Here is an 18,264-nt window from a genome sequence, read left to right as displayed (position 1 = left end):
TGGATGGATGATGTACTGAAGTTGCTAATCCTGATGAATTGCTAAAAAAAATCTAAGTGTTCTCTACTCTGCCAGTAAACTTCCAGTTTCTCCCTGTCTCCAGCCATTAGCACAGCCCAAGGTAATAGAAAGCACTACGTCACGTAGTGTGACTGACTATAATCTACAGTTTGAACAAGAGCCACTCCTAGTTGGACAGGAATATGGTCCCCAGGTGCAGGTAGCCTCTTCGCCTATCTATGCTTGGACTAAGACCAGGGCAAAGTCTCAGAGCAGGAAAGGCTTTAGTCCTTCTCAGAACAATTGAGACCTACCAGGGACTGGAAAGATTAGACTCCATTTTAGGAAGAACCTCACATTTCTAGTGCTCTTCTTCTTCTTGGTTCTTCACATTTGAACCTCAAAGACTATGTTACCATATTGTGTTCTATACTATTTCTAAGGGTCTGTTTCTGAAGTGATGGATTATTTGCTCTATGGTCAGAAAGTAGAAACCAAACGGGTTTGACTGGAATAACAGGAAAAAAATAATCAAAATCTTACTTAAGCCCAGTGAGATAAATCACTCATTTGAGATTGAAGATGAGCTCAGCTAGGTGAAAAAAAATAAAATTGTACGTTGCCAGACAATACTGCAGGTTTTAACTAGACAGACTTACAGCTATGCACAGTGCTTGTGCCCGTAGGATTTTCCCTATGGTGATTATTCAGAAAGTTACATTAAAAATTTTATTTAATTCCAAGTGAGGTTTGCAGTTTCTTATTTTCTCAGCAACCTGGTCCAACTTAGCATTAAAAATGCAAAGTATACAGTACTTACACCTATCTCTTACATATTTCATAAGTTCTTATATGTAACTTCAAATTCAGAATACAGCTATCACCGTTTCAAGTAAAAAAGGAGACTGAGAGTAAGTGTAAATCAGACACTACACTGAAATGGGATGAGATGAAGGTAAAGTGAGATCACAAGTTATTATTATGCTTAATGGTCAGTCTTTAAACTACCAAAATGTGTTCTAAAAAGAACTAATTAATCAAAATCCTTGTGACTACCAGTAAAAAAAAATAATAAATCAAATAATCAGGGTTGCAATAATAGTCATAGCTAAACCTAAAAAAGAGGTTCTGTTACTGTTTAAACTGGTTAAGCCTCACCTGAACGTCATAAAGCAACATTTCAGCTGTGTCTGAGGAGATGGGCATATAGACAAACTACTGCAGGATAAATCAGGGTGTGTATTTGCAGTATGCCAGCTGTAGTGTATGTATTCACTCCTATTCCCGAGTAAATACAACATGCTTATCCTTTAATAAAAGGGAGTAAACTACTGGGCACTTCTCCTGGGAGGAAGGGTAGTTACTGCACAGTATGTGATGCATTCACACTCAAGTTTATCTGTGGTGATTTGTTCATAAGTCTTCATCCTTATAAGAAAGATGTTTCAGAGAAAGCCACAATAAAATAATATTGAAGGTCTAACAGTTTAACTAACAGGGGAAAAGTAATAATTCAAGGCAGAAATTCTTAAAAACATAAATATGATCAAATCAAGCAAGAATCCTTTGACAGTATTATAGATGAAATACATCAGAGCCCAACATTTTAAATGTATTTTTTCATTTATTTTAAGGTAAAACTGGAAAAGAGGTTCTACATTGGCTTACTAATATCACTCTACTGTCCAGTGCAGGTGGTAATGGCAAGCAAAAGTTTCACCCTGCTTGCCCAGAGATGTCCTCAGTCTGAGTATTTGCAGTTGAGCTAGACACCTTTACAGTCAAAGCTTACAGGTATATGTTCAAACTGTTAATGTCTGAAATCAGGCAAGCCAAATCCCACCCTTACTGCATAGATATGCGTGACTTGAAGCTCATCATAGTCAGAATACTACTCAAATGTTACCCACACATTTAGTGATTTGATGAACTAGGCCAAGCAGAAATGCTAATGAAATGCAGAAAAATTACTGATGTATGTCTTGTTCAAATTGTGCAACTTATTGACAATGTTTTAACCAAAATTTTTGCTGCTTTAGACTTTGCTCAAATATTAAAATATTTTATCAAGAGAGTGCACAACTACGAATACCTGCTTCTGTAACTCCATATGATGGATCACTGCACCTGCACATGAATCCGTTGATAAACACACTTTATCATATCTGAGCAAAACTTGCTGATAACTCACAAGCAGTATTCAAACAAATATTACTAGAAGGAATGTCAGTAATATTTCCTGAAGTTAAAAACATTTAAGGAAGCAACCTCTTAAAACTATACTGTAAGCTTTTATTTTTAATTTGTTTTTGTGTCTCCTGGAAATGACAATTTAAATGCTTGTTTAAATCTGATAGATTTTAAGGGGCAATGCAAGTGTTTTTTGCAATTCTTTCTATTTCAACACTATGGATCAAGTGCTGTAATGCTAACTAGGACTAAATTCTTTCTCTTGTTCATTAGCTAAACAGCAACTACAGGTTTGGCCTTACATGCGCAGCATCGCAGATCAGTGTTCAGAAACCTCTGGCTTATTATTAATGAAAAGATTTCACAAAATCCTACACACAGGCTAAAATTAAAAGAGCTTCTAAAAATATAATTTTGAATACACTTTTACAGGCAGAATTTTGTAGGAACTCAACTAGAACCCACTTAATTTGGCTGCTCATTCTCTCTCCTCTTGTCATCCAGGACACTATATCCCCCCCTCCACTGCTTCCTTCAATGTCTCCACAGGAGAGAGGGTCCCCACAAGGGGCCCCACCTGAACCCAACCAGACTATCTCCCATAGGGTCTCTGAAACCCTTTAGGACCACCTCTTATGTCAAATGATGTTCATCACTTCATGAGCCTCTCTATAACAAATTAAATTGCTAGGATGGTGACTCAGTAACACTGCTCTTAAAGCCACAGCCACTCTTCTCTGTAACAAAGACCCTCATATTTTCTCAAGGACCTAATGATGTTCAGAAGTACATTTTGAGGGGCTGAACATACAACAGCTTAAAAGGAGCTTATTTCCCTCTTCAAGCTTATTTTACACTAAGGAGTCAACGCAGATTCCCCTGCTTTCCCCTAATCATAATCACAGCTGAAAACACAGGACTCTAGTCTCTACAGGAACTAATTTTTTTAATTGCAGTTCTCTACACTAATCTTGAAAAAAAAGAAAAGAAGAAAAAGATGCTAACAGTTTGGCACTCCAAGGGTCAAACACACAATAATTTTGCATGGTTAAGTAATAAAGCCACAGGGGTAGGAGTGACAAGAGAAGAGGTAGAAGTATTACTACAGCAGAAGCACCAGCTGCTCTTGTGCCAGATTCTGGAAACATTACTTGCCCTAACTCCACTGAGAAAGACTGCTTGTGATATAATCACTCTGGCACTACCTATCTGCACAATCAGCCTTTTAGTTCCCAGAGGATCTCCAAAAATCACCTTGCCCTTCAACCCACTTGCCTTTTGTAACACAAACATATTGTGACATATCCCTCAAAACCAAACAAAACCCCCACCAAAACATTACACATACCACTTTCCCCTTGGCAGAGGATGAAAGAACAAGCCACATGTGAAAGATATTTAGTTATGCCATTTACTGCACTACTGGCAGGCACACAGTCACAATGGTGATGTGAGCAGCGTAACAAACAGCACAGAATAAAAATGTAACTTCCCAGTACTTCTAGAAAGCATAATGACTGGCAACCCTATAAGGCACTGATGATTTTCTATTACTTTTATTAATACTCACACTAGCAACACATTATATTTCATTAAGAAATGTAAGTAGAAGGGACAGAGTAATTGTTTTCCTCTATATTGGTTCTTGTACTGCTCCCCTTAGGACTATCGTAGGAGGATTCTGGGGTTTGGTACTGCATTGTAGCACTGTTTTCCTTTCCAGTGTAACATGCTGCAGGGAGCTTAGAAGTCTACACACAAAGTAAAGAAACACATTGGTAAAGTAAAGGCTGTTTTAAATGAAAGGGGGAGGCAGTGCCAGCAAATAGTTACCCTCATGTCTCTGGTGTGTTGCAGGAAACTTGTATTGGTCATATGCATCTTCAAAATCTGCGTTCCCCACCTAGTTAAAACAATATCTGGAGCACTGAAAGTGTGTTGTTGTTTTCTATTTACATTTGTTGTATATGTTGACTTCCTCAAGTAAAATATTTTGCACAAAAATTAACTGATTTTAGAGTTCTGTTGTAATGTGACTAGGAGACAATCCAAAAGGCAGTCCTCATACAATCATCTACATATTGTCTAGTATAAAGCTGTAGAGATATACTGTTCAAAGAGATTATTTTTGATTTTCCAGATTTCTAATGTCTAGCTGACCTACTAGATACAGAGGGAATAAGCCTCACTTTGACATGTCAACCAAGAAACACAGCTGAAGATTTTTTTTTCCCGTGAGTTGTTCATATGCACATTCACTCCACTATGTGTACGATCATTCACACTAAGGACTTTTTAAACCACAGCAGCATCCAGAGACAGCTTGCTGGTGACCCTCTGCCATGCACCATACCCACAGTGTGCACACGGATGCTCAGAGCACTCATGCCTTTAGTTTCTCTCCATCCCGCATTTCCAGGGTTAGGGGATTAGGAAGATAGAGGGAAAGTAGCTGGTTTGTGAACAGGCAAAAGAAATATCTCTCTAGGAAACAAGTATCTACTGGCAAGTAATCCTCCTTTCTCCTTGAGTGACTGTCAATGCATACATATTCATATCCTGGGTAACTAAGCACTCTTTCACTAAGCACACAGGTTACAGGCTTGATAGGAATATCCCTGGAATATCTCTGCCAAATGGCACATCGTGCCTCCTAGTGTCTGATGGCAAAGTACTCAGGAAAGGAGGCTCCATATGGCTGCTCTGCACATCTTGGGGAAATTAAGTAACAAATTCTATGGAAAGAGTCTGAACTTTCACAAAGTCTAAATTCAAGACTTTGCCTTGTCCAGATAAAAAGATAAAGCAGACTAATATGTAGTGTTATGCACGCATAAAAGTTTAATCTCTTGATTTAAGCAGATCACAAGACAAGTGAAACAGGTAATGTGACTCTTTAGGCCTGTAGGAGAAAGTCTGCCTTAAACTCCTGAACATCTGTCATGCTCCCAAGCTCCTGGGGTGGCCACCAAAAAGGTCACATTCACTTAAGGATGCAAAAGCAAACAAGTGGGCATAGTCTCAAAGACCTTCCTAAAAAGAGACAGCAGCAATGAAAGTTCCATTGAGGTCTCAAAGTAGAAGAAAAGTCCTAAACCATGAGAGAATATACCTGCAGCCAAATCGGAAACAAACAGGGCAGCCTTCTGCGGTAGGTCAACAGAGTGAGAACAGCTGCAATATTGTGGACCTTCAAAATGTAGTCCAAAAGAAAGGGAAGTCTCCCCAAAATGGTACGGTCTAGGTGCTCCCATGTAGAGACACTGATCCAATTGGCCAAAGACATACACAGCAGATTCCTGCTGTTGCTGAAGACAGGAACTGTCTTGGCACCATTTTTTCCTCCTCAACTTTCTCTGGAGGAAGACAGCTGGAGGAAAGGCACACGTCAAGAAGGCCAAGCAAGGGAAGATGAACACAACCAGTGCCTGTAACAGGGACAAGACAGCTCTAGAGTGGAAGAGCCAGCACTTCTCAGAGGTGTTTGAGGTAACTAGAAGAATCCCTGGGGAGCCACTAATCATAAAGTAAAAGCTTTAAAAATGCCACACCAGATGTCCCACTCTTGGTCTGTTAGCCTGAAACACCTCGGATCTTCCACTGGCTTCAGTGCTCCAGGGAGACATACTGCTGTCACATGAGCCTGACAGAAGTTCCATCCCTCCCAAATAAAAAACACCTTATGACACAGTAGGAAGAATCTAGTGACACCCTGTTTATCAAAATCACTGTCATGTTGTTGTACATTGACTGTGTGGGAGGAATATTTCGTACACACACACACCCAACAACTCAGCATTGCTGCCCACAGCTGTGTAGATGGGACTTCTTTGGGGACCCAACAGTCTAAGCCCTGAGACTGTCCAAGTACACAGAACAGACCCAGAAGAATGGAGAAGTGTCCATGACTGTGACTGAAGATGGCAGTAAAGGCTAGATGCCACCACAGGGACCAGAATCGACTGAAAAAACATGCCCCACATATACCGGGAGTCTTCTGGAATGTAAGCAGTCTGGCGTCTTGGATGCAGGCTGCTCATAGTGAACTTGACATGATGTGTCAAGCTACTCCAGCACTAAGAAGCACCACCAGTGTATATCTCCCTGTCCCCAAGATGAAAAGGAACCAACTCTTAGTCCCTCTATTTTGTGGTCAGAACACCTGCTGCTTTCTGCCAGAGCAGGTTCTCTCTGGAAAGAAGAGAAAAGCTGGGTTTGGAAGACAGCAGTTTAGGGAGGGTAGGACTTGTACAGCTTTCTCCAGGGAGAAGGGAGCTCTTCTTTCTAGAGCAGAGAAGGAAGAAAGGAATATAGACTGAGTCTCTGAGAGCAAGTTGTGTATGGACAACTGGATGAGAATAGCTGTTTTATATCCCTGGTTATTCTGCTTCCTTCCGTGATCCTAAGGGAATTCACAGCCGAGAAACAGACAGGAAACCAAGCCAAAGATCCAGACACCAGAACCTAATCCATACATATTGGTATCTGCAAAGCTGAAACAACTCACTTCTGCAGCTTTAGAAACACCTGACAACTTTGTAGGAGGGAGAAAGGGCCCAGGACAGTGGCTCTATGGCTTCAATGGCCAAATACAGAAGATAGCGCAATGTCCCAGTTTGAGAAATACAAGCTGTGAGACTACACCACAGCCAAAGTATGACAGGACTTCGATCACCACCCACATTGGCCTCTGTGGACTCCGAAGGCAGAAAACCCATGTTGTGAGTAAACATTTAGCTTGACCAGAGAAAGAGAGTAACCACAGGTGGAAACTGGAGCTCAGAAATGCATCCTCATTAGACCTGGCATTAGAAATCCCATGGCTGTACCCTGGGCTGCTCCTGCTCAGTGTGGTTGTTCTCCACCACAATTACAGAGTGGCTCCTGCGGTTTTGTCAAAGGTGGCAAATGCTCCTTGATATTTTCTGTGGGAAGAAAAGTATTGGAGCTTTGAACAGGAAAGGTTGAGTACAGCTTCAAATTTGGGAATTAACTATGGATGGCATTTCAAGCAGCTGCAAACTAAGAAAGTCATACACTGTTGGGTTTTTTTTCATCGCAGCAGATGGAAGCCTGCATATCTGGACATGGAGTTGAGGACAGCAGAGATACCTGCTGTCTTGGCGTTCCTTTCTGGCCTTATGGCTGAAGTCTTATCAGATTAAAAACTTACAAGGGTTGTAATTCTCACTCAAACAGAACAAGAATGGGCACGTCCATCTGGAAAGTGGATTAACACCTATCACGTGGTGCAAGGCATGATGTCAGAAGGCTTAACTGAGGAAGCCATAAAAGAAAAAAAAGAAAAAAAAAAAGAAAAAAAAAGAAAGAGATACAATTAAATTATAATAATGAAAATCAGTGCTAACCAAGAATAGCTGTCATGCAGCGAAGACTGCAGTGAAGGAAGTTCTGATATAACCAGCAGCCACATGGAACAGAGGCACTTGACAGTATGTGTTGCTCATTTGTACCACGAGGTGAGTACTAGTAACACACCTGATAGGTCTAAAAGTCTCTGGTTCAACTCTTAGCTGGTAGCCCACAGTGGCAAATACACAAAAGGATGCAAGTCAAATGATAAATCCATTTTCCAGTGGCAACTGGATCACTGCTGCTGCTACTTCAGTACTGCATGGAATAATTGTATTTAATCAAAATAACATTTTTCATTTGTAGCCCTACAAAAAAAAATAATCTTTTATTAAGCATTTGCAATTAGCCATGAATTATGTAAAACAAATCTATTACCTTCTACATCAGGGTCTCCAAATGGATTTAGTTCTGTGGTGTCAGGATCACCAAAAGGGTTTGTACTAGAATTGGCCAGGTCTTGCTCCTCTTCGTCCAGAAAATTAAGCTTATTGATAAGCTCTACAAACAAGTGGAATATTGTTTTAATACAGATACAAACTGTTCATCTAACATATTTCAAGCTCAAAAAACCGCCTGTATTAACAGTCCCTCAAAACACTGCACCAAGGTATGACATGAACTGTACAACTAAGCTAATGCACTTCAGTAAGTACACCAAAGGAAAAAAAAAGAAGTGAAATGAATGAAACTTCTATTCGCTGATCAGAACATTATGTAACAGAAACAACTACTAAGAAAGTCTTCTATTATCTTAATTAATAAAAGTTGCAGAACATCTAACAAGCTAAATACAACAATTTCTTTTTGGTTGTTCACATACCTGTTAACTATCAGCAAGAAATATTAATTTTTGGATGTAATGTGCATGTAAAATCAGAGAGGAGACTTTTTGCCATGTTAGAGAGGTCAAGTATTACTGATTGCACAACTAATGTTTTAGGCTTGGGGTCTGGGGTTTTTTTGGGGGGGGGTGTAATGTTTTTTTTCTTTCTTTTTCATTATCAGATGACAACGGAACTGTAGAGGAGATAGGTTCTTTCTCTGTCGTGTTGTTACCTGTTGGATGCACTACAAATTACTGAGAGTCATGCTGGGTGAAAGCACAGAGATAAAACTGACAGCTGAATGCAAGCAGGAGTCAAAAGGTAACAGTTCACGGTAAATACAGACAATCAGAAACAGAAAGAAAGGAGGAAAGCTCATAGACCTTCAGAGGAACTGGCTGATTTAGCTGAAGGCATATTTGCTTGCTTTATGTAGTCATCTTGATCTTCATCTAAGCTGCTCAGAGCATTCAACTGGTTTACAATTTCTGTAAATAGAAGCCAGTCAAGACAAATGTAAGGCAGGGGCATTTAATGAAACAGAAGTGGAGCAGTGTTTCTAGAAAGAGAGTGAGGGAGAGAGAGGGTAAAAGAGAAGACACTTAGAGTTAATTAAGAAAATACATTTAGAATGAGTCCTTACAATGATATACCTACAGGAAAGCACCTGTGTAGGTGCTTCAGTGATAATTTAACAAGAAACCCAGTTAACAGACATAAATAAAACCTTGCCGGATTTCTGGTGTCAGCAACAGCAATTAGTTTTATGAGGACGAGTACACACATCAGTTCAAAACTTAGATGTACTAGATAAAATTTAAAGACTTTTCCTGCTCATGAAGTAAACCTGAATTTTAAACCATTGTCAATCAACACAAAACAGCCCCAGAACAATTTACCTCCCTCCCAAACCCTTAAGGCTACAGAAAACTAATACATACACATGCATTTTATGCATTTTATTTATTTATACACACAGAGGCTGATTATTTAACACTTAGAATCAGTTATCATTAAATTCTGACCTAAGACAAGTTGAATTCATCTAATAGTTCTAAAAGATATGATTAGTATTGTGCTATGAGAATGCATACTGAATGTATATATATTGGTTGAATTTGCCACTGTAAAGCTGTGCAATTAACACCTTACTGTTTGATAAAATCCCTACTTCACCTTCTGTCCACAGTGGAGAGCTCTGAATTGCCATGAACTAATAATTTTTTAAAAGTATTAATGTTTAATTCAAGTCAAGATGTTGATACCCCCATAATTCTGGAAGGAAAGAAACAAAAACCAACTAGGTCTTAGTGGCTTCTTGCCCACGGGGAAAAATTCCTCTGTGATCCCCCCCCGAACTAGTCCCATCCACAGCATCTGACAAATGCAGTTTCTGTAGTAATGGTGACTGAGCCTGGGGCATCTCTGAAAGACCTCAAGCATAGGTTTCGGTAGAGAGGGGACAGCCTTCCTTGTCCTTCCAGCTCACAAACAGGCAGGAGAAACCTGTGCAGGAGAGAGATCCTGCTTTTTGAATATTATTGCCCCTCTGACAGGTTTTTTCATCTCCCATCTTTTCCCAATGAAATAAATGGATGATGTCTCCTGGTGTCACCAGTGAAGTTAAAGTTACGTAGATGCCTTTACTGCACATTTCTCATGCCAATCATTCTTGGATTTCCTTTAAACTTCAACTTCTTGTGCACACAAGAAGTCACTTCTTTGTAATGCTTTTAGTTCACTACTGTTTTGAATTTGGCTTTTTCTCATACGGCTTTTGTTTGGGAAGGTAAACATTTGACAATGACTCATACAGTAATCTTCGGTCTATGAACTAGTTACAAGGAGTAAGGTATTGGACTGAGGTGAAAATTGAGTAGTATTGTGACTGTCCCAACTCATGTTGGTGCCCACAGCCACCCAGAACTTCCCAGCATGGGGAACTCATGCTTTTTCACAGGGCAACATCTTCACCAGTTGACACAGACACAATGTCTTAATGTCATGCCTTCACAGACAGCATAAAGAACCTGAAGTCAAAAGCAGAGTCCAGAACCTGAAAATATTTCAGTCATGTGGTTAAAAGCTTCTTTTCCAAATTTAAACTGCTTTGCAAAGATATGCCAATCTGCAAATTACCAAGTGAAATGATCTACTCTGCCAATAGCTATTGGACATAATCTATGCTGACAATGACAAAGCCACAGCAGAATTCCTCTTAACTGCATCTCCTAACTGTTCCTGACCTTAAAGCAAAAATCTACTTAGATGGGATTACATTCATATCTATCTACACAGAGTTAATTTCACCATTCTCACTTCCTTATTTTTAGTTCCAACAAACAAGACTATTGTCCTAAAAAATAAGACTAAAACTGCCCCAAAACTCTTAACTTTCTCAGTATAAAATCATATGTACACCTTATACATCTGAACAATATAATACTATCTTCTGGGAATTTTTAAGACTCAAGATACACAATGGAAAATACCTTGCTGTACTCAAATAAAACAGAGTTGACCTTATAAACACTAGTACAAACGAATTACTAGTTTAAAACAGGCTGAGATGCTGACATGATTTACAATTTATTATGCCAGCATGTGAAAAAAAACCCAAAACCATTACAATTCAGTTTTTATTGTCAGAAAATAACAAATTAAGTTCAGAGCTTTAAAAAGAGGGAAATCTTTGATGTGGTCTGAATCACCTGGTCCCATCTGCCAACCTAAACACCCATATGCACTACAATGTCTCTCATTACAATGTTAAATGGTTTATGTCATATTTTGGAGTGTGGAAATGGTAGGTTGGGAGATTTATGTCCTATATTATCTTTTATAAATCTCATTATCTACAAACATACATTAGCTTGGTCTACAAGTACATCATATAAATCACTGGTTTGGTTTTTTTTTTCATTCTCTCTTGCTTTTTTTTTTTTTCTTAAGCAGCTTGGTGCTACAAACAAAAAAGAGTAAATGTATCAGAAGTTTACACGAGACGTATGGTTTTGCAAATGGCAAGAAAGGGTTATGCATATTGCTCTCCAGAAGCCTGCTCTTGAAATATGCTGGGATTCAGACTCCTGCAATAGGTAGCACATGTGCATATTCCTGAGTCCATGTGGCACCCCAGGACAGCCACCGTGCTCTTGTGCAGATGGAACAGGAGGCAACTATCAACTTCAGCATGAGGCTCTAAGTATCAATTAAAACATTAAAAGAAATAATGTATTTATTACTACCCTAAGTTTGTCATTTATGAGCCGCAGTTCTTCAAGTATGTTGGGATGCCTTGTATTCAACTGAAGACTAATGACAGGATAATTCTGGGAGGTTTAAATTCATCTATATTAATAGTGTAGAAACAAAATATTTGAAACATATTTCATGGCTACAAACATAATTTTCAACTTTACACAAAACAGAACAGTTAGGTGGAGATACAGCTTTTACACACGAAAAAATTAAACAAGAAATACTGGGAAGGAAGGGGGAAAAGCCCAAGATGGAGGAAGATTTTTTTTTTTTTTTTAGAGGAAAGTAGCGCTTTGAATGGAAAACATCTTTCAGTCTGATCTTAAGGTCAGTTGTATGGCAACAGCTCCCATGTTGACCACACCAAATTCCACAGTGCTTTTGAGGTAGGTCAGTATTGCGCCACTTATTTCATAGCTGAAGAAACAGAGGCACAGATACTTACCCAAAGTTAGGCAACACGTCAAGGAAGAGATGTAGCATTTCCTAACTCACCGGCACCATCTAGAGCCCCATTCAGCAGGTCTCCCTTGATCTCCTAGTGGTGGATATATTTGTTCATCTATAAAACTAACTTTGGGCCCAATAAAGAAAATTAACTTTTGTACACTGCAAAAAGGAACAGTGTCTGTGATAAAGATTTCCAGCACCTCTTGCAGGTGTGGCTTGAGAATGACAGCATTTCAGTCATCAAGTCATCCAACATTTCTGTGAGAAGACCTTGAGTCAAAAGCAGGATAATAATCCCTTCTGCTTTACTACTTGCACTTTACTTTTTCAAAGCTTGCTTACAAACATTAACCACGTAATACTCCCATCGTTTCTGTGAAGTAGTTATAGCCAGTATCCCCATTTTACAGTTGGGAAAACAGGCGCATCAAGGCAAAGTGATTTGCCGCAGGGGACTCTGACTCAGTGAAGGCATTCCAGCTCGCTCCGCTGCCAATACCCTAACATGGCAACAGATGAGAAAATGTTGGGAGCAGCAAGCTTTCAAAAGGGTTATGTAATTTCCTTAGTTAACTTTATGGGATTCAGAAAACACAATTATTTTTGAAAGAAATTTTAGAAAGAGTACTTCACTACATCAGTTTTGTACCATTTCCTTCTTTCTATATTTCTTCCTATTTTTCTGCAACAATTCCTACCTCTTTCTCCCTTGGTTCCTCAATTCTTCTCCTTGTGTTTTAGTTTTTCCCATTCATTATATTTATTGCAGGAGTCACTCCAACTGCCAGTGAAATCAGTCTTGAACACATGTTGAAATAGATCCTTTACATTTTATTTATTAATGTTTACTTACCGTCCTATGTTTTATGTTCTCCCATTTGCTTCGGAAACTACGTGCACTCATTCTCCTTCAACATCCCTCTCATCCCTCTCCTTGTCTAACGTGGGAAAAGTTAACCAGGCTAATGAAGCAACTCGGCTGTTGTAGCCAACACAAGAAGAAAAAGTCCAAGGCTGACCTTTCCCCCCTCAGGTTTCCTTAATGATGCATCTACAAAAAAACCAAGCCTCCCATCTTGTATCATTAGAAAACAGTATCAGAACAGACTGAACAATGAGCAGATATAGTGTAGTTCAGAAGTATTTATTGCTTCTGCTTTTCAAGCAGATATTGTAATGTTTGCTTAGAACAGACAATTTTGGCCTTTACAACAACAGATGGAAAAGCTGAAATGCCTCTAAAACAACTCGAGCTAGGACCTTGTGTTGCACATCAGACAGCTCACCCTTCACCATCTATCTCCAGGGATGTTCACCACATAGCCAAAGTATAGTGGACAGACTAGTCTAACCTACATCAGCTTTTTGCTTGTTCAGGAATCATTTGTTGGCTTGTTTAGATGCTGAACGCTGCAAAATCAATAAAGTTGAGGAGCAAGATCTGCTGCTTTTCAACTACTGTCCTTCTGCACATGGGTTTTCTGTAGCAGTCCTCAATGCAGTATCTAGGCATATCTGAATAAAACACTTCCGGACAGTAGTTTATAGAGACTTTACATAGCCTCTACTTTATGTGTCCTTCTCTTCTCTGTGATTATCAGATGGCCTGGTGAACATGTTAGTTTGTTTGGTGTTCTGACCCGCACATGCATTATTCTGGTTACACTAGGAAAGGAGAAGACAACCTTGTAGAGTGTTTTCAGTGTGACCAGACTGGTATATCTCTGCTCCCTGATCAAGAATACATATCTGTGTATCTCAAATATTTCATTCTGGACTTTCCCATCTGCTCTGTGCCAGACACATACAGCTTAAGTATAGATTTGGTCAGGGTAGAAAACATTTAATTGGATATGTAAAGCATGGAGAAAACATATTTGCATCCTTTCACAACATTAAAGTAATAACTGCTTCAGGCTGAACCTTTCGATTGCAACGAAAGCTCAAAAAGAAGCAATGAAAGTAATGTTTCATAACAGTGAACTAACATTCCTCTGGATTTTCAAGAACAGATGTGACAATTCACTTCTCTGCTTGGGATGCTCTTCCCCACCTTAGAGAAGGATCCCTTTATTTCAGCAGACATTTTTAAAGAGCAGTGGCAGTCACGAAGGCTGGCACTAGAAGTTAATCTGTTTTTTCCTGATTCTTTTACGCTAAGAGTTCCTTCAGAAATCATCTGGAGCAGTACTACATAATGATCTCTACCAACAATTTAACATCATCACGTCTTGGATCTGACCTGCATCAATTAGTTGAGCTATCCTAGACACCCTAAGCATTTTCATTAGCAATTCAAAGGTGGTTATACTATCTCACTTTAAACATCCTTACTGTCAAATTCTGTTAAAGTCCTTTAATGGACTCCTGATTTCATTTCCACAAGACACTCCCAACCAAAAGGCAGAAGTATGCTGCCTGGAATTACCATGTTATTGAGCAGAACCTCAGCACCTACCCATGGCACAACTAATTTTGCACTTATTCTCACAGACTATTTTCATTATTTCACTTCAGTTCATCCTCTTGCCTTCTCGCTCACTGACCCTTTCCCTCCATCTTGCTACCTACTTAGTGCATGCTCTCCTAAAAACAGGACACACACACACAAATTAATACTCTTAAATTCACAAATATTAAAATTTGTTGAGTTATGGATGGGTCTCTCTTCAATCAAACTATCCTAAATTTTGTTTTGGTTGGGATATTTTTTAAAGTTAAATACAAATATAGCATAAGGATAAAATCCATGGAACGCAGCTGGCAATTAGCAAAGGAATAATATTTTACCATCCCTGTGGCAAAACCTACCTGTAATTTTTGCAGCCTTTTCCTCTTGATTCACTCTGTTTTCTTCATCTTCTTCATTGTCTTCCTCAAAATCATCTAGATTTCCAATATCGGCTTGTTTCATACTCATCAAACTAGCCAGGCTTTGCATGTCTTCATCCCTAAATAACAAATTTCAAAGCAGGCATTAAAATGCAACCTGTTAATACCACATCAGATACTACCACATTATTACAAATCCTTTAAATATTTTTATGTTTTCTTTTCTTCAGGGAGGTCTCTGATCTCAGATCCAATCCTGAATATAGTGAAAGAATAAAATGAATACACTCGTGTTCATTAATTTCTGAAGGGAAAGTTTTCTATTGACAAAATTCTAAAGGATAAAAACAGTGCTGCCTTGCATTAAAAGTCAATTTAATGACTGCTGCTTAAAATTTTAAACCAGCCCAGAAATGCTAGTAAACACTTATCTGGTCATCTTAGCTTAAAGTGAAAGTGCTTGGTCAGGCCTACTGTCCCTATGGTGCATGTGACACCTATCACTACGTTCAAGCACACTCCTGACCATGTTACAGAAATTAAAATCCCTTTTCTAAATATCTGAATTCATTAACAAGATAAAAAACTATTACATATCAATGGCCAATTTAAATTCTTATTTGACTGTATTGCGCATATATATATATCTTTCACATAGCTGTACCTTTCATATCAAATATATGTTTGATGAAAAGATGACAGCAGGCAAAGATTCAGAGAAATGGATGTTCTACATTTGTTTCATAAAATTGCAAGATTTTTTTAAGTGCATAATGTCATTCTTGAAGCAACGGCAGCCTTACCTCTTCTCTTTTAAAACCATTTCAATAGGTTTATTGGGATTAATTTTTTTTTTTTTTGGTTCCTTACAATAAGATAGGGGATTGCCTGGCTAGGGAGCACATCTACTGGAAACAGTCTGGGGATCTTGGTGGAGAGCAAGCTGAAGGAGAGCCGGTATCATGCCCTGGCAGCCAAAGGAGGCAAACAGCATCCTGAGACACATTAAAACAGGACCACAAGTAGTAGACTGAGGGAAGTCATGAACCCCATTTACTTGGAGTCGTTGGACTGCATCTAGGGTACTTTGTCCAGTGTTGGGTACCACAGTACAGGAAAAGGTGTTGATAAACTGGAGCAAGGTCAGCAGAGGGCCATTGAGATGGCTGGGGGCTGGAGCACTTGCCCTATGAAAAGAGGCCAAGGGAAATGGACTTGTTGAGCCTGGAGAAGAGATGGCTTTGGGAGGACCTAGCAGCAGCAGCCTGCCAGCATTGCTGAGAAGACAGTGGTGCAAGGGAAGAGGATGAGACAGTGGTCATAGATTGAAACCAGAGAGGTTCTGATCTGATGTGAGAAAAAAGTTGGAATAGTCAACATCAACAAGTGGTGGGGTGGGTTGCCCAGAGAGGTGGTACAGTCTCCATTCTTGGGGGTTTTCAAGCCCCAGTGGGATAAAGCCTAGAGCAAACCGGTCTGATCACACAACTGACTGCTTTAAGCAGGAGGCTGGACTAGATACATCTACAGGTCCCTTCCAACCCGAATTATTCTATCTTCTTTGAAGTTGATCGTGATAAAACCAGATGCACAGATTTTGTGCCTAACAATGCCAAGAAAACTACACAAATTATTTTAAAGGTACCACTTATAGGAATAAAAATGAGGTACTAATCATTGCTCAAATATGCACAGAAACAGACACTTAAAACATGGGGTTAAACTCAGTGATTTAACACATTGTTAAAATCAGAAACTCTTTGGGGCAATCATTTCCTACTGTGTGAGTTCAAAGTAATCAGCACTACAGAACCCGCAGTTACACAGGACAACTAAGTACTTCTATAAAAAGTATTAATAATAATAATTATAAAATAAGTAACTATCAGGAAGTCACAAAGACCTTTCCATTCATGCAGAAACCTCAAGGTTTCATCTTCCTGTTTTAATAACCAACAGGTTAAATTAACTCTTTAAGCACATGGGAAAAAATGTAGCATCCTATAACCGCATTGATGGGCAGACTTTTTTATGCACTGAAGACAAAAAGCCAGGAGCCATTAGCACACAGATCTTGTATATCACATGTTCACATAAAGTTTAGAAATTAAAAGATCTCCAAAGTACTATTTCTTTTTGCTGCCCTTTCTGTATTCATACTTCATAATATTTTTTCCTGTGTTTTAAAAATAAGATGATTTTTGGTACTGCATAGCAACAGGTTGCAGTATTTTCTTTATAAAATGCATAAATTAAATTAAAAGTGCATCTTACTTTATGGAACTACAACAGTTTGTAAGAGATGTAAGCAAACCTTGGCCTAGCTACCTTTTCTCGCATGTTCATGTATCCTGACACCTGAATTCTCTCTTGCATTTTGACCAATAAGACTATTTACACATACTGGAAACCAATGCTTTCAAAAACAGCAACTTTTTTTTTTCCCGTCCCTGGTTCAGGGCAATATTAAAGCCCTGTTGTTAACTTACAGTCTTCAGCATGAAACCTATCAATTTTAATGGGAGGAAGGTATATATGATCCTACATGGATCAGCTTTTACAAATTATGGCCTCAAAAACTGCTAAGAGCCTAGCAACCATTTACTGTATAGTTCATGGATGCTGGCTGTTCTAAAAAAGTTAAGAGGTTATCAGATACTGACTTCTTCATGCACATTTTCAGCTGCAATACCATATTAAACCACAGCTAAATACTTCCAAATATCATTCTTATATGGTATATCAAAATGTGGTTCACAACAGTTAATCAGAGAAGGGAAACAGTAATAGAAATTAGTAGTAATTAATGCATCTGTGGCTTTCAAAGCATGCAGACAAAAAGCCTTTTTGTGTCAAAATGTATGCCTTAACATGGCAGTCCGGAAAGCTGTTCATGCAACAGTTTTGGGGCATTTGTATTGCAGTGGGCAATGTCTACAAGTGCATTCAGAATATTGAAAGCTAGAAGTAAACTGTTAGCCTTTTGGAGGGAAAAAGAAATTTAAAAAGAGGTAAAAGAACCACTAGAGCGGTAGTTTCCCCATCTACCTCTTTTTGTTCTGCCATTCTCACATTCCCATATTCTAGAGACAGAAAGGAAAAGCAAAACAGGGTGGGTGACAAACGATCCATCCTCCAGCCACATGAAGTTGTCAACATCTGACATCTTGAATCTGACAGAAATTGCAGGAGAGGTTATAGGATCTGCAAAAATATCTGTATCCTCTGCCCTCCAAAGGCTGTTGAAATAAGGGACAGAACGAAGTGAGTAAGGGGAATGGTAATCAGTGCCCAACTGAACACTTTTCACAGGATGTTCTTGTGTTCAACC

General features: G+C 39.0%; 1 protein-coding gene across 11 annotated transcripts in view; it reads right to left on the bottom strand.

Moving 5' to 3' along the window:
• EHBP1 (EH domain binding protein 1) overlaps positions 1 to 18,264 on the bottom strand; it is a 225,849-nt gene that overhangs the window by 118,628 nt on the left and 88,957 nt on the right. For 8 of the 11 annotated variants that reach the window (XM_069787443.1, XM_069787444.1, XM_069787445.1 and 5 more), the window contains exons 7-9: positions 14,913 to 15,052; positions 8,774 to 8,878; positions 7,942 to 8,064 (exon numbers count right to left, since the gene is read on the bottom strand). In XM_069787443.1, coding sequence (XP_069643544.1) covers positions 7,942 to 8,064; positions 8,774 to 8,878; positions 14,913 to 15,052 — 368 coding nt within the window. The remainder of the gene's footprint in view (positions 1 to 7,941; positions 8,065 to 8,773; positions 8,879 to 14,912; positions 15,053 to 18,264) is intronic. The other 3 variants (XM_069787447.1, XM_069787448.1, XM_069787454.1) reach the window with 1 other exon arrangement.

The sequence above is a fragment of the Haliaeetus albicilla genome, chromosome 7, assembly GCF_947461875.1.
Source record: "Haliaeetus albicilla chromosome 7, bHalAlb1.1, whole genome shotgun sequence".
NCBI lineage: Eukaryota > Metazoa > Chordata > Aves > Accipitriformes > Accipitridae > Haliaeetus > Haliaeetus albicilla.
Note: the sequence above shows the minus strand (reverse complement) of the source record. Positions and strands in the feature narration are given on the sequence as shown.